This window comes from Mirounga leonina, unplaced genomic scaffold (assembly GCF_011800145.1).
Source record: "Mirounga leonina isolate KUSES-001 unplaced genomic scaffold, KU_Mleo_1.0 Mir_94, whole genome shotgun sequence".
Taxonomy (NCBI): domain Eukaryota; kingdom Metazoa; phylum Chordata; class Mammalia; order Carnivora; family Phocidae; genus Mirounga; species Mirounga leonina.
In genome coordinates, this window is record NW_023270855.1 from 2866516 (window position 1) to 2883929 (window position 17414).

Consider the following 17414-nt stretch of genomic DNA (forward strand, 5'->3'; position numbering starts at 1 on the left):
GTACCAATAATTAACACGAGAAAAATTTGCACTCATTATCGCGAGAGCAAAACCAGGGGCTGAGGCCAAAAAAAGGTGTCTCATTGCGCAAGCGCAATTTTGCCAACGCCCCCATTCTTCGTGCGCGTGTATTGGTGCAACGTCCCGGCGCCTACGAAAGGCCAGCCTTACGCGAGCGCGCTTGCGTTTCCTCCTCCCCTTGTCAATTCTCATTTCACTTCCGGCTCCCACTTCCGGTCCTTCCCCTTCGTCCTTCCGACAGAAAAATCGGTGGTGCGGTCACATAGAGTGTTTGTTCCCCGCCAGGGTCGGCCTTGCCCGAGGCAGTGAAGCTCCGGGGGCTGGGGCCGCGCGGCCCCAGGGAAGCGCCCTCACTCAACCATGGTGAGTTGGGTGGGTGCGTGATGGAGGGGGCGAGCGGGCGGGCTGTGAGGGCTCCCGGCCGCATTCGGGGCGCTCGTGGTGCAGGAGCACAGCTGGGCATCACTGCAGGCTTCAGAAATTGGGGGAGGAAACGGGAATCTCGAGAGCGGAGTTACCTTCTCCGGCAGTGTTTTCATGTCGATCAAGCGCTTTAAGTTATCGCTCGGGAAAAGTAAGGCAAGGAGAGGCGCAAGAGCCGGTTGCAAGTCACGGTGCCTGGCGTGGGCCCACTTGTTTGTCTCCAAGTCCCATACGGGAGGTGAACAGCGGTTGTGACAGTGTGTTTCTGGGTTATTTGATTTATGTGTCCTCGGTCTCCCCCACGAGATAAAAGCTTCATGAGGACAGGGTCTTTCCACCATTGCTTTCTTAATGTCTAATACGGTGTCTGGCACGTTGTAGGTGTTCAGTAACGATTGAATGGATGGCATAGTGCTATTGCGTGAGGGTGTGATCTCTGTGGTCTGGAGTGGTTTGTTGGCTTCTCCATTCGTTCAAGTAGCGCTCACGACATGTAAATGTGAGAATGCACATAGCGCTGGTACAAAGAAGTTGCTCACACATTTTGATAACCATAGTATTTTCATTAAGTGAAGTCCCCATAAGAAACACACGAAGCAGTAATAGGTTGTAGATGTATCGCAAGCTCTTGTAGATTAATGAACCCAAGATCTGAAGAAGGAGAGAAACTAGTGGGCTAGAAACAGCCCTTTCTGTGGGAGAATATGCCCCAAATTACTGCTTCATACCGCCCTGCTCAGCCTTGAGGCTCTTTGTTTCCGAACTCTAACAAGCATAGGGAATCCATCTCTCCATTCACTAGCAGGGGAGAGGGATCCCTAGGCCTGGATATTTCTGGGTACAGGAGTTGTTGGTTATTTTACAACACTTTCACCATCACACATTTGTATTTGTGGGCTCCCATTACCCTGGGTTCCCTTATCACATTGATTCATGGTGGGGGGGGAGTTCCAGTAAGTCCCCTTAAAAAGAAGACCCATGGCTAAATTGCTAGTACCTACCATCCTATCTTAAGCATGGAGTAAGCATTGAGAATCATTAAATTAAATATTCAGAATCTCTAGGATTTAATGAAATAGGTAGGACACTGTCTCAGCCTTCAAGATGATGGCTTCCCCTGGGAAAGCTGCTCTGTTTTATTCCTTAGTAGATAATGTGTTCATGTGTCCACCAAGCTTTCGCCAGTTTTTTTCCTGTGTTCATTGAAAGGGAGGGCCAGAAAGGAGACTTAAATTGAGCTCACTTTTGCTGAGTATCTATAAACTGCATACCTGATGTTTTCATATATTTTTCTTGTTAAGTCATCATGACATCTCTGTGAGATAATCCCTATTGTAATCCCTATTGTAAAGATGGGGAAACTGAGAAACTACTTCTCAGGGATGGTAAGTGGAAGAGCTGAGAGTAAAATCAAGTCCCTGACTCAGCAAGTCCTCTTTCTACTTATACTACAACCCAGAAAACATGTTCTGTGCTTGACACCGTGTTTTGGGGACAATTGTCTTGACACTAGTGTGACAATACTTAGGTAAAACTCAGTTTGGAAAAGCCAGTCTTGGGCGCCTGGTGGCTCAGTCGTTAAGCGTCTGCCTTCGGCTCAGGTCATGATCCCAGGGTCCTGGGATTGAGCCCCGCATTGGGCTCCCTGCTCAGCAGGAGGCCTGCTTCTCCCTCTCCTACTCCCCCTGCTTGTGTTCCCTCTCTCGCTGTCTCTTTCTCTGTCAAATAAATAAATAAAATCTTTAAAAAATAAAAAAAAAAAGAAAGAAAAGCCAGTCTTTTCTTCTCAAATTCTGCTGGCAGGAAACAGACAATTGGGATGCTGGGTGGGAAGGACCATGGTAGTTATAAACCCAGACAAAAGTTAGCAACCCAGTTGGGACGAAGGGGCCACAGAACTTCCTGGGATGGTGATGACACAGGTAATACATTGTGAAGGATGGATAGGAGTTAGCCAGATCCAAGGGGGTGGGGACAGTGGAGAAGTAAAGATTTTAAGTGGAGGGAGCAGTGAAAGTAAAGTCACAGGATTTGGACATCTTTTTTTTTTTTTTTTTGTTACAGTGTATATATACTAGTTCAAACGTTATGCTTGTGACTGTCTTTGTGATACTTTTCTCTAAAAACTACATGAAAAAAAGGTTACTTTTTTTTAAAGATTTTATTTATTTATTTGACAGAGAGAGAGAGATAGCGAGAGCAGGAACACAAGCAGGGGGAGTGGGAGAGGGAGAAGCAGGCTTCCCTCTGACCAGGGAGCCCGATGCGGGGCTCGATCCCAGGACCCGGGGATCATGACCTGAACCAAAGGCAGACGCCAACGAGCCACCCAGGAGCCCGAAAAAAAGAGTATTTTAAACATGGGCATTTTTCTTCCCTTCTCTCTTAGGCCCGAAATGCAGAAAAGGCCATGTAAGTATCAACTTAATTTTGTTTGTAAATTTTATGTAACTTAATTATCACCATAGAGCTCTTTTTGTGTTTGGTCCTTTTGGTATGTTTCTTTCTCTACATGTGTTAAAATAGTATTCCCATATTTGCTGTTTGTTTTCCCCATTAGTGTTTTCTGACAGATCCCAGAACTTATACTGGATAAACATTAGTTCACTTGGAGATGGTGCAGGGGCTGTGAGAGTGACAACTGGGCACCCCATGATATTAGTCTTTTAACATCTGGATGTGTTGCTCACCACAGTGGTCTGATGAGTAGAGTTTCCCATAGTCTTTAAATGCAGTGTAAGTAAAATGGATACTTGGATGTTCAGGAACACCAACGGCTTTTTTAAGTCCCACTGTTGGAACATGAAAACCCCTAACTTCTCTGTGGTGTCTTCATCTCTCGCACATGCTCGTGTATGCTTTCTTTTTTTTTTTAAATGAATAATTTTTATGAAAAAGTATATAATAATATATATATATATGAGTCATATTAATGAATACCTTACATGATGGTCATGAGTAGACCTGCCCCATCTAGGAACTTGGGTGACAAATCTGTGAGCAGTATCTAATGGAGTCTTCTCTCTTCCTGGTAGGACGGCCTTAGCAAGATTTCGCCAAGCTCAACTGGAAGAGGGAAAAGTGAAGGTTGGTGTAAATATTCCTCATGAATTGTAAAGCATCAAGCATAAATGTGGTAAAACTCCCTCCTGAGCAGACTAGACTTCCTATTTCTTGTCTGTACTTGCTGACATTCTTATAGTCTGTACACTTGAATTCCAGGTGTGCCTCCCTATAGCTGGGGCAGTGTGATGACCTAGCTGCTTGTTCTTCTACCTCCTCTGTATTATGATAATTGGCTTCCCATATTATCCCAGCTCTGTTGAATATTGAATAATAGGAAGGGCTGGGGAGAGCAGCTCTAAGCTGCAACCAGTAAATGATCGCAATTCATGGAGGCTCAGCCAGGTCAGGAATAATATGTACCATTCTTTCAATGTTTTTGTTTTGTTTTTTAAAAAAATTATATACATATGTGCTCACACACATACATGTGTATACACACATGTATGTTTTGTTCTAGACACTGATAGCCATTATTTCTTAAGATAATATGAATATGCCATGGAATGGATATAACCTAGCTTACTTAGCCATCTCTCTGTTACTGGAATTTTAAGTTGTTTCCAGTGGTTCACTCTACTAGATACAGTGCAGCCTATGTATGTTTTTGCATGTATACTTGTTTCTTAAGTAGAGACCATAGCGTGAAATGTAAGGCTTGATGAAGATCATCTGGAACTGAAGCTTCAAATGTATTTAGACCATTAGACATTTAGTCTTCAGGGCTGAATCAGTTGGGGATGCTGCATAAAGCTTGTAACTAGGACAGTGGCAACATGTGTATTTTGCTTCTTCTTAGGAACGAAGACCCTTCCTTGCCTCAGAATGTACTGAGCTGCCCAAAGCTGAGAAGTGGAGACGACAAGTATGTTCTGGGTGAATCTGGTCTTAGTAGAAGTAACAAGTCTCTGTTTCTTTTTGGGTTGAAGTATAGTTGACACAGAATGTTACATTAGTTCAGGTGTACAGCCTGGTGACACCACACGCATAGCTACCATCTGTTACCGTAAACACTATTACAGTACCATTGACTGTGTTCCCTATGCTGTACCTTTTCCCCCATGACTTATCATTCTATAACTGGAAGCCTCTCCCTCCCACTCCCCTTCACCCATTTTGCCCATCCCCACTCTCTCCCCTCTGGCAGTCATGAGTTGGTTCTCTCTATTTATGGGTCTGTTTCTACTTTTTTATTTGTTTATTCTTTTGTTTTTTTATATACGTGAAATCATGTGGTATTTGTCTTCCTCTGTCAGACTTACTTTACTTAGCATAATACCCTCTAGGTCCATCCATGTTGCAAATGGCAAGATCTCATTCTTTTTTATGGCCGAGTAATATTCCATTGTGTATGTACACCTCATCTTCCTTATCCATTCATCTGTCCCTGGATACTTGGGCTGCTTCCATATCTTCAGTATTGTAAATAATACTGCAATTAACATATATTTTTTCCAATTAGTGTTTTCATTTCCTTTGGGTAAATACTCAGTAGTGGAAATATTAGTTCATACAGTATTTCTATTTATCATTTTTTTAGGAACCTCCATATTGTTTTCCATGGTGGCCGCACCAGTCTACATTCCCACTAACAGTGCACAAGGGTTCTCTTTTCTCCACATCCTTGCCAGCGCTTGTTATTTCTTGTCTTCTTGATTCTAGCCATTCTGAGAGGTGTAAGGTGGTGTCTCATTGTGGTTTTGATTTGCATTCTGATTGTTTCTTATTATCTAAATGATCTGTTACCAGAATTCTAAGTATTTTTAATTACTAATTTTGAGTTCTGTTTTTTCTGTGCTTTCAGACATATTCAAAAGTCATGAGAATTTATTACCTTATATTTTTTTTCACAGATCATTGGAGAGATCTCTAAAAAAGTGGCTCAAATTCAGAATGGTAAGCTAACCTGTCTTTTAAAGTGTTGATTCTCAAATCCACAATTAGACTTCGGGATTTCAACACTTGTCTCTCAATAATCAATAGAACAAGTAGATAAAAAATCAGTAAGGACATAGAAGAACTGAACAATAGTATTAATCAATTTGACATTTATAGAACACTCCAGGGGACATTTGTATCTGGAGAAATTTTTAGTTTTACAACTTGGGGTGCTACTGGCATCTAGTGGATAAAGCCGGGGATGCCGCTAAGCATCCTCCAGTGCATTCTACAAAGAATTTTTGGCCCAAAATGTCAGTAGTGCCACTGTTTAGAAACACAGTTCAAAAGGAAATTGAAACCTGAGTAGCCTTCTATCTATTAAAAAAAAAAAAAAAAATTTTTTTTTTCTTTTTAAGTAAACTCTGTGCCCAGTGTGAGGCTTGAGCTCATGACCCTAAGATGAAGAGTTGCATGTTGTACCGACTGAGTCAGCCAGGCACCCCTATATCTATTAAAGAAATTGAATTTATCATTAAAGCCTTCCAGCAAAGAGAACTGCAGGTCCTGATGGCTTCCCTGGTCGGTTGTACCAGACATTTAAGGAAGAAATAATACCAGTTCAACCTAGTTTCTTCCAGAAAATTGAAGGGAAAGGAACACTTCATCATTCATTTTATAAATTTTAGTATTAGCATTACCATGATACTAAAATAAAAAAAAAGACATTATACGGATAGAAAAAAACTGCCACCCAATATTCCTCATGCATATAGACATAAAAATCTTCAACAGACATAAAAATCTTCAATAGAATATTAGCAAACCAAATCCAGCAATTTATAAAAATGATAATAAATCACAACCAAGTGGGATTTACCCTGGAATGCATGGGCTGATTTAGCATTCAAAAATTAATATAATTCACTTATCATCATTCTAAAGTAGAGAAACCACATGCTCATCTCAGTAGATACAGAAAAAGTATTTGGCAAAATTTAACATTCACTCATGATGAAAACACCACTAACTGGGAATAAGAGGGAATTTTCGGGCGCCTGGGTGGCTCAGATGGTTAAGCGTCTGCCTTCAGCTCAGGTCATGATCCCAGGGTTCTGGGATCGAGTCCCACATCGGGCTCCCGGCTCAGCGGGGAGCCTGCTTCTCCCTCTGACCCTCTCCCCTCTCATGCTGTTTCTCTCTCGCTCGCTCTCTAAAAAATAAATAAAATCTTAAAAAAAAAAAAAAAGGGAATTTTCTTTTTTTACTCTGATAAAGCACTTCTACCAAAAAACCTATAGCCAGCATCATAATTAATGGTGAAAGATTGCATGCTTTCCTCCTAAGGGCAGGAACAAGGCAGATAACCTATTCTCACCACTTCTATTCAGGGTCTTACTGGAATTCCTAGTCAGTGCAGTAAAGCAAGAAAAGGAAATAAAAGGCACACAGATTGGAAGGGAAGAACTATAATTCTCTGTTCTCAGATCATGTAACTTTCCATGTAGGAGATCCCAAGAAATCTATAGAAAGATTTCTTTCTTTTTTTTCTTTTTTTTTTTAAGATTTTATTTATTTATTTGACAGAGAGAGACACAGTGAGAGAGGGAATACAAGCAGGGGGGAGTGGGAGAGGGAGAAGCAGCCTCCCCCTGAGCAGGAAGCCCGATGGGGGCCCGATCCCAGGACCCTGGGACCACGACCCGAGCCGAAGGCAGACGCTCAGTGACTGGGCCACCGAGGCGCCCTATAGAAAGATTTCTAAAATGAATGAGTTTAGCAAGGTCACAGAATAGACGGTCAATACACAAAAATCAGTTCTATTTTTATAAAGTAGCATTGAAAAATTGGTACTAGAACATTTTTAGAAAGTGCTATTTACAAAAGCACCAAAACACAAGAAATACTTAGGTATAAATCTAACAGAACATATGTGCAATCTGTATGCTTTTTTTTTTTTTTTTAAGATTTATTTATTTTTTTTTTGAGAGAGAGAGAGATGGCAACAGAGAGCACAAGTTGGGAGGAGAGGGAGAAGCAGGCTCCCCACTGAGCAGGGAGCCTGACACAGGGCTTGATACCAGAACACCAGGACCATGACCTGAGCCAAAGGCAGACGCTTAACCAACTGAGCCACCCAGGTGCCCCATTTTTTTTTTTTTTAGGATTTTATCTATTCATTTGAGAGAGCGAGAGAGAACACATGAGTACTGGCAGAGGGCGAGGGAGAAGCAGAGTCTTCTGCTGAGCAGGGAACCCGTGCAGGGCTCGATCCCAGGACCCTGGGGTCATGACCTGAGCCGAAGGCAGACGCTTAACTGACTAAGCCACCCAAGTGCCCCTGCAATCTGTATCCTTAAAACTACAAACACTGATAAAGGAAATCAGAGACGACCCCAGTACATGGAGAGATACACAGCATTCATGGATGGGAAGCCTCAGCCTAGTAATGATGTCAGTTCTGTCTCTTTTCAAATACTCACAATCAAAATCCCAACAGGGTTTTTGTTTTGTTTTGTTTTGTTTTTTAAGATTTTATTTATTTATTTGAGAGAGAGAGAGAGAGCACATAAGAGGGGGGAGGGTCAGAAGGAGAAGCAGACTCCCCGCCGAGCAGGGAGCCTGATGCGGGACTCGATCCCAGGACTCCAGGATCATGACCTGAGCCGAAGGCAGCCGCTTAACCGACTGAGCCACCCAGGCGCCCCCAACAGGGTTTTTTTTTTAATAGGTTACCAGATTTTTTTCTACATTTTAAATGGAAAGGCAAAGGAGCTAGAATAGCCAAAACAATTTTGAAAAAGAACAAGATTGGAGTATTCATACCACCTGATTTTTAAGATTTAATATAAAGCTGCTATATTCAAATAATATATTGGTGAAAGATGATAGGAACAGAGTAAGAAGGGCAGAAATAGGGCCACACATGTGGCCAGTTGACAAGGTACAAAAGCCATTCAGTGGAGAAAGGGAGGGATACTCCCTTGCAATAGCCACGTGATATTTTATTTAACGTATCAGGGGTCATTAGCCATTTTCCTTCCTCTGGTGGGTCCCCCAGCTGCTCGCAGCCTTGGCTGCCATAGACAACACCTTCGCAAAGTCCCTTGTGCATATTCCTTTATAACGAGTCCCTTAGGCTTAATTCTCAGGGTATAGTCTTTGCCAAAAGATGTCCCCATGTAACGACACATTGCTTTTCTGAAAGGGTGAAACCAGCGCAGAATGCTCCCAGGCCCTGGTGCTTGTACCAGTCTCACTGCACATTGCTGGCGTTGGATGCCAGGTGCCCCCCCCACTAAGGTATTTTAATAATTGGGTAAATGGAACTGCAGGATTGCTTCAGTTTATATTTCTTCAGTTGCTAATGGGGAGCAAGCTGTTTTTCAAGGATTTTTTTTTCCCCTGCGCTGGTGGGAACTTTGTTCCTAATCCTTGCTTTTCCTTAGGTGTTAATGGTTTTTCTTAGAAATTTATTTTATTTTATTTTTTAAAGATTTTATTTATTCATTTGACAGAGAGATAGAGAGATAGTACAAGTAGGCAGAGAGGCAGGCAGAGGGAGAGGAAGATGCAGACTCCCCCCTGAGCAGGGAGCCCAACGCGGGGCTCGATCCCAGGACCCTGGGATCATGACCTGAGCCGAAGGCAGCCGCTTAACCGACTGAGCCACCCAGGTGCCTCCTTTCTTAGAAATTTAAATGAATATTTTTGTACCAGATACTTTTGTTAAGTGTTGGCATTCATTTTTTTTTTTTTAAAGATTTTATTTATTTATTTGACAGAGAGACAGTGAGAGAGGGAACACAAGCAGGGGGAGTGGGAGAGGGAGAAGCAGGCCTCCCGCGGAGCAGGGAGCCCAATGTGGGGCTCGATCCCAGGACCCTGGGATCATGACCTGAGCCGAAGGCAGACTTAACGACTGAGCCACCCAGGCGCGCCCCCCCCCCCTTTTTAAAGATTTTATTTATTAATTTTTTTTTTTAAAGATTCTATTTATTTGAGAGAGAGAATGAGACAGAGAGAGCATGAGAGGGGGGAGGATCAGAGGGAGAAGCAGACTCCCTGCTCAGCAGGGAGTCCGATGCGGGACTCGATCCCGGAACTCCGGGATCATGACCTGAGCTGAAGGCAGTTGCTTAACCAACTGAGCCACCCAGGCGCCCCTTTATTTATTAATTTGACAGAGAGAGACAGCGAGAGAGGGAACACAAGCAAGGGGAGTGGGACAGGGAGAAACAGGCTTCCCGCTGAGAAGGGAGCCCGATGTGGGGCTTGATCCCAGGACCCTGGGATCATGACCTGAGCCGAAGGCAGACGCCTAACGACTGAGCCACCCAGGCACCCCGACATTCTTTTTTTTTTTTTTTTAAGATTTTATTTATTTATTTGACAGAGACACAGTGAGAGAGGGAACACAAGCAGGGGGAGTGGGAGAGGGAGAAGCAGGCCTCCTGCCAAGCAGGGAGCCCGAGGTGGGGCTCGATCCCAGGACCCTGGGATCATGACCCAAGCTGAAGGCAGACGCTCAACGACTGAGCCACCCAGGTGCCCCCCGACATTCATTTTTAAGGGTATAACATTGAGTGCTATTTTCAAGAAACGATATTAACATTTTTGTTTTCTAGCTGGTTTAGGTGAATTCCGAATTCGTGACCTGAATGATGAAATTAACAAACTGCTAAGAGAGAAAGGACACTGGGAAGTCCGGATAAAGGAGCTGGGCGGTCCTGATTATGGAGTAAGTAAGCAGCGGTCTCAGTGGATCTTGGGGGTAAGCCAGCGAGCTTTTTTACCAGCCTGGGTAGCTTTGCATCCTCTGCAGCTCCCAGCCCATGTCTGCCACAGAGTAGGCACTTGAGGAATGAAAGAAGGTTTGCGAAGTGCCCGATGCATGTGGACAGGAAACATGGAAGGGATGGGTAGGATAATTCTTCTTTTTTTTTTTTTTTAAGATTTTATTTATTTATTTGACAGAGAGAGACACAGCAAGAGAGGGAACACAATCAGGGGGAGTGGGAGAGGGAGAAGCAGGCTCCCCACTGAGCAGGGAGCCCGATGCGGGACTCGATCCCAGAACCCTGGAATCATGACCTGAGTTGAAGGCAGACACTTAACCTATTGAGCCACCCAGGCGCCCCGGGTAGGATAATTCTTAAACACCCCAAAGCACAGCCCTCAGAGCAGACAGGGCACCTGTGTTTACTGCTCAGGTGGTCTTGGGGTGCCTGGCTGGCTCAGTCAGTGGAGCATGCGACTCTTGTTCTTAGGGTTGTGAGTTTGAGCCCCATGTTGGGTGTAGAGATAATTAAAAGAATAAAAATCTTTAAAAAACAAAAGAAAAACGACCATGGTCCTTTTGCATCATCCCTGAGCTCCTTGGAAGTCGGGGCAGCCATTGTTGGGTTCTTTACCTGAGGGGGCCTCAGGGGCCCTCCTTTCTTTGGACTATCATTTTTTTTTTTTAATGTTTTGTTTATTTATTTGTCAGAGAGAGAGCACAAGCAGGGGGAACAGCAGGCAGAGGGAGAAGCAGGCTCCCTGCTGAGCAAGGAGCCCGATGCGGGACTTGATCCCAGGACCCCGGGATCATAAGCTGAACCGAAGGCAGACGCTTAACCAAGTCAGCCACCAAGGTGCCCCTCTTTGGACTATCATAAATTCAGTCCTCTGTACTGGCTGTCAAGTTTTTAGGACCGTTACCCATTGTGAAACACATGCATACCAACTCTCTATCACAACCCAGTACACACAAAAATGTACTGAAAAAATACATGGTGATGCATGTTGATATTTTCTATTCTGTTATATTTTGATTTTAAAAAATTGATGATTGTGACCCACTTAATTGACTTCATGACTCACTCATGGGTCTTAACTTTAAAAAATACTACCCCAGAGTCCTCCCCATTTATTCGTTTGTGATGAGATCTACCTCAGGTCATTTGACCTGATCAGTGAGCTGTAATGTGTTATGTAGGAAGTATGTGAAGTTTTTCTAACCTGCTGGTATTTTCACTTTTATGACAGTTTAACACACATAATTCTCACTTTAGTACTTGGCATAAAAACGAAGGAGAGGCATTCATGTTTCTTGAGCCCTGGTTTTGTTCTTGGCACTGCATGAGGAACTTTCTCACTTACTCTCTTGAGCAGTTTGGTGACGGTGATTTTATGTGTCCTGTCAAACAGCTTTAAAGTAATGCAGAAGTTTGGTAACCCTCCCGGAAAAATGACCTCAGAAGCAATAAAAAATGAATATGTAAGGTATTCTTAACTGCCACCACCCAAAGTCAACATTAATTTTCTTAAAATTTTCAGTGTTATTTTTTATTGAAATATAGTTGACACACAATATTACATTTATTTCAGGTGTACCACATAGTGATTCAACAATTCCGTACATTATGCCATGAGTGTTGTTAACCATCTGTCACTACACAGTTATTACAACATTATTGACTATATTTCTTTAAAAAAATTTTTTTAAAAGTTCCAGTATAATTAGTTTCAGGTGTATAATACAGTGACGCCACAATCCTGTACATTACCTAGTGCTCATCATGATACATGTATTCTTAATCTCCTTCACCAATTTCACCCATCCTCCTCCCTCCTCCCCTCTGGTAACCATCAGTGTATTCTCAGTATTTAAGAGTCTGGTTTTTTGTCTCTTTTTTTAGTTTGTTCATTTGTTTCTTAAATTCCACATATGGGGAAAGTCATGTGGTATTTTTTTTCCTCTGGCTGACTTATTTTACTTAGCATGATACCCTACAGATCCATCTATGTTGTTACAAACGGCAACATTTCATTAATTTTTATGGCTGAATATTCCATTGTGTATGTATATTTATATTTATATATTTATATATATATTTCATTATATATATGTGTGTGTGTGTGTATCCCATGTCTTCTTTATCAATTCATCAGTCGATGGACACTTGGGTTGCTTCCATAGCCTTAGCTACTATGAATAATGCTACAATAAACATAGGAATGCATATATCTTTTCAAATCAGTGTTTTCATTTTCTTTGAGTAAATTCCAATAGTGTAATGACTGGATCTTATGGTAATTCGATTTTTAATTTTTTTAGGAACCTCCATACTGTTTTCCAGAGCGGCTGTACCAGTTTGAATCCCCACCAGCAGTGCAGGAGGGTTCCTTTTTCTCCACATCTTTGCCAACACTTGTTGTTTCTTGGGTTTTTTTGTGTTTTTTTTTAAAGATTTATTTATTTATTTGAGAGAGCGAGAATGAGAGAGAGAGAGAGAGTACATGAGTGGGGGAGGGTCAGAGGGAGAAGCAGGCTCCTCGCTGAGCAGGGAGCCCGATGCGGGACTCAATCCCGGGACTCCGGGATCATGACCTGAGCCGAAGGCAGTCGCTTAACCAACTGAGCCACCCAGGCGCCCTTGGGTTTTTGATATTAGCCATTCTGACAGGTGTGAGGTGATAACCACACATTGTGATTTTGATTTACATTTCCCTGATGATGAGTGATGTTGAGTATCTTTTCAGTGTGTCTGTTGGCCATCTTCATGTCTTCTTTGGAAAAATGTTCATGTCTTCTGCCCATTGTTTAACTGGATTGTTTTTGGGTGTGGTTTAATTTCTGTATAGTTTGGATATTAACCTCTTATTGGATATATCATTTGCAAATATCTTCTCCCATTCAGTAGGTTGTCTTTTAGTTTTATTGATTGTTTCCTTTGCTGTGCAGAAGCTTTTATTTTGATGTAGTCCCAATAGCTTATTTTTGCTTTTATTTCCTTTGCTTCAGGAGACATATCTAGAAAAATGTTGGTATGGCTGATGTCAGAGATATTACTGCCTATGCTCTCTTCTAGGACTTCTGTGGTTTCAGATCTCACATTTAGGTCCTTAAACCATTTTGAGTTTATTTTTGTGCATGGTGTAAGAAAGTGGTCCAGTTTCATTCTCCTGCATGTGACTGTCCACTTTTCCAAACACCATTTGTTGAAAAGACCATCTTTTTTTCATTGGATGTTCTTGTCTCCTTTATTGTGCATTAGTTGACCGTATAATCCTAGGTTTATTTCTGGGCTCTCTGTTGTGTTCCACTGATCTATGTGTCTGTTTTTGCCACTATCATATTGTTTTGATTATTATAGTTTCGTACTATATCTTGAAATCTGGAATTCAGCTTCATTTTTTTCTCAAGATTGCTTTTGCTGTTCAGGGTTTTTGTGGTTCTATAAAAGTTTTGGTATTATTTGTTTGAAATATGCTGCTGGTATTTTGATAGGGATTGCATTAAATCTATAGATTGTGTTGTGTAATACGGACATTTTAACAATATTAATTCTTGTACATGAGTGGGGAATGTCTTTGTCATCTTCAATTTCTTTTATCAGTGTTTTATAGTTTCAGAGTATAGGTCTTTCACCTCCTTGGTTAAGTTGATTCCTAGGTATTTTATAATTTTTGGTGCAATTCAACATTAATATTTTAATGTATTTCTTTATCTAGAGTTTTTTCAGATTTTATTTTTAAGTAATCTCTACACCCAACGTGGGGCTTGAACTTACAACCCTGAGGTCAAGAGTTGCATGCTGTACCGACTGAGCCAGCCAGGTGCCCCTCTTTCTAGAGTTTTTTAATGCTTAACAATTTTATTTCCATTTTCTATGTGTAAAAATAATATATTTAGAATCTTAGTTTCACAAGATGAGAAGAGTTGTGGAGATGAATGGTGGTGAGGGTTACATGATAATTATGAACATATTTAATGTCACTGAACTGTCCACTAAAAATGGTAAATTTTGTTACATGTATTTAACCACCATGAAAAAGAAAAGAAAAAGTAGTACATTGTCATTTAAGGTCAGAAAAGTGTAAAGAAGCAGAAGAGCATTCAGTCAGAGTGCTATTACCTGGCTGCAGCTGCTTGAATAGTTCCTTCCATTGTTTGACTGTTAATGCCATGACTGAGATCACACTCACTGTATGTATAATTTTGGTTGTAGCATTTGTGCTTCATTCCAAAATGGTAACATTGGTTATGTAGATACTACATAGTTCTGTGCAAAAAAGAGAGAGAAAATATAAAATAAAAAAAATGTAAAAATTATAAAATATTAAAAAACTGTTATATTCTATGCATGATATAGAATATGTTATATATTTTTCTAGCCCAGAGAAATAACTGCTAGTGACATTTTCTATGTATCTTTCTAGCTTTTTTTTCTATGTATATGTATGTTCATTTTTACAGGATTGTTTCTTACTCAACTATGTGCTTGGTTCACTTAATAGTGTATCAGGAACATAATTTCATGTCAATAATCATTTGTATCACTATTTCATTTTTTATTTTTATTTTTTTTTTAAAGATTTTATTTATTTATTTGACAGAGAGAGACACAGCGAGAGAAGGAACACAAGCAGGGGGAGTGGGAGAGGGAGAAGGAGGCTTCTTGCAGAGCAGGGAGCCTAATGCGGGGCTCGATCCCAGGATCCCGGGATCATGACCTGAGCCAAAGGCAGACGCTTAACGACTGAGCCACCCAGGCGCCCCTGTATCACTATTTTAAAAAGCATTTTTGAGAAAGTTGTATAATCAGTAGAGAGAACTCTTATATACCATTCATACAGATTCACCAGTTTTTGATACTTTGCTGTATTTACTTTGTCATTTTCTTTGTGTACCTTGAGATTTATTTTTTCTGAACCATTTGAAGCTTAAATACATCATGCTTCCTTACCCCTTAATACTTAATATCTCTGTGTATTTTCTTTTTTCCTCTCTGTGTATTTTCTAAGAGTAAGAATATTCTCTTACATAACCGTGGTAGAATTATCAAGTGTAAGACATTTAACTTTGATACAATCATTTTATCCATCCTACTTGGCTGTTTCACTGATTTTCCCAATAATCTCCTTTTTAGCATTTCCCCCTCTAAGACAGGACCTAGTCCAGGGTCACATACTACATGTGGTTGTTGACATCATCATTTTTGATGGATAGAATTTTGTCTTCAGGATGTATTTCATTTGTCTTTTACTGCTTGTCATTAAAGTTGTTTGCAATTGTTTCTTTAAGTTTTGTCACTTAGGTCATATCATAAATGTTTTCCTAAGGCAATACAAAAGTTTCATAAGAATCATCATTTTACAGGTATAGAATATATTCCATCTTTGACTATGCTATAATTTACTTAAAACATCCTCATACTGTTAGGTATTTAGACTGATTTTAATTTATGAAAAAAATGTACCTAAGTATTTTTCTCTGTACATCAATGTTTTCCCACATTCAATGTTATTATCTTAAAGTATATTTGCAAACATGGAAATAGTGGGTTAAAGGATCAGATCCATTTTCTCTTTTTCCTTCCCAATAAGAAAGTTGGCCCTAAAATGCTGGATCATGAAGGGAAAGAAGTCCCAGGAAATCGAGGTTACAAGTACTTTGGAGCAGCGAAAGATTTGCCTGGTGTCAGAGAGCTTTTTGAAAAAGAACGTAAGTAACTGCTAATGTGTGTGACGGTTTTAGCCTCTGATTGCTGGTGATCATCATAACACGTCTGTGTAGGCTGGGTGCTTTTCCTGTATTGTTTCTCAGCTGCACGGCAGTGGTGTCAGAATTATTGTTCCCAGATTTGAAATGAGAAACTGTAAGTATTAGGAGTTGAAGTCATAGGCCCAGGGCACAAGCTGGGACTGGGAGGTGGCTCCAGAATCAACTGGTACCAGATGCTCACCCTTGGCACGTGCCAGTCTCTCAGCCCCAATGTTTTCCCTGTTTGAAGTTGCCTCTGATTATCAGGGCAGGCTCTGATGTTCATTGAAACGGGTTCCTCTTTCAGTTACTTATTAGTTGAAAAATCCCTGCCTGAAGAACAAGTACAACCTTGGGCCAAACCCCAGGAGGTATAAATGGAGAAAAGCGGAACGGCTATGTGTGGATCCATGCTGCTGGTCCCCTCACCTGACCTGCCTTCTCCCTCCGTGGCCCTGGGGAGCTTCAGCCAAACCTTGGCCTTCCAAAATGCACTTGGAAACCACTAGCCTGGAGTTTTGTGGATTTTTAATTTTTCTATAAAGTCTAAACACGTTATAGAAAAAAGGATGAATAGCAGAGAGGAATGACACTAGTATTCTCACCGCTGTTGGCATTCTGCTCTGTTTCCTTCCAGTCAGTTTTTCTGTTGGTTTAAAAATATACTTCTACTATATTAAGCCCTGCTTATTTTTAAATTAATTATGCCCAAACTGTTTGGCATGTGTTATTAACAACACTTAAAAAAAATTCAGGGGGAAGTGCTCCTGGCTGGCTCAGTCTGTTAAGCATCCGACTCTTGATTTCGGCTCAGGTCATGATCTCAAGGTCATGAGATTGAGCCCTGCATTAGGCTCTGCGCTTAGCGGGGAGTCTGCTTGGGATTCTCTCTCTCCCTCTTCCACTGCCCCTCCCCCCCTCTAAAAAATGATCTTAAAATAATAACATTAATTCAGGGGGTGCTTGGGTGGCTCAGTTGGTGGAGTGTGTGACTCTTGATCTCAGGGTTGTGAGTTTGAGCCCCATGTTGGGTGTAGAGATTACCTAAAAATAAAATCTTAAAAAAAATAATTCATAGTTTAAATATCATGCTGTTCATTATGAAAGTAATATCATTTTATTATAGAGAAGTTGTAAAATACAGAAAATCAGAAAAAAATTGTCTATATTTTCACATCCTGTAGATGACAATTGTTGACATGTTGGGGCATATTTCCTTCCAGTTTTTAAAGGGAAATGACAACCCAACAGATTGGTCAAAGAATCAAAGCTGATAATTTAAGAAGAAAAAATTCATATGTATAAAAATACATACGTGGAGGGGGGCTCCTCTGTTGAGGTTATGCTGTACATAATACTTTTTTAAATTTGCATTTTTCTAAAAAAATCAGTTGTAGATTTTTTTTTTTTTAAAGATTTTATTTATTTATTTGAGAGAGAGAGAATGAGAGACAGAGAGCACGAGAGGGAAGAGGATCAGAGGGAGAAGCAGACCCCC

The 17414-nt window shown here is 41.0% G+C and overlaps 1 protein-coding gene across 1 annotated transcript in view; it reads left to right on the forward strand.

Moving 5' to 3' along the window:
• The first annotated feature begins 207 nt into the window (after window positions 1-207).
• Window positions 208-17414, forward strand: part of ISY1 (ISY1 splicing factor homolog) — a 25140-nt gene continuing 7933 nt past the window's right edge. Inside the window, exons 1-7 of the mRNA XM_034997661.1 lie at window positions 208-384; window positions 2834-2856; window positions 3480-3531; window positions 4307-4372; window positions 5361-5403; window positions 10014-10126; window positions 15760-15877. Coding sequence (XP_034853552.1) covers window positions 382-384; window positions 2834-2856; window positions 3480-3531; window positions 4307-4372; window positions 5361-5403; window positions 10014-10126; window positions 15760-15877 — 418 coding nt within the window. The 5' untranslated portion in view covers window positions 208-381. The remainder of the gene's footprint in view (window positions 385-2833; window positions 2857-3479; window positions 3532-4306; window positions 4373-5360; window positions 5404-10013; window positions 10127-15759; window positions 15878-17414) is intronic.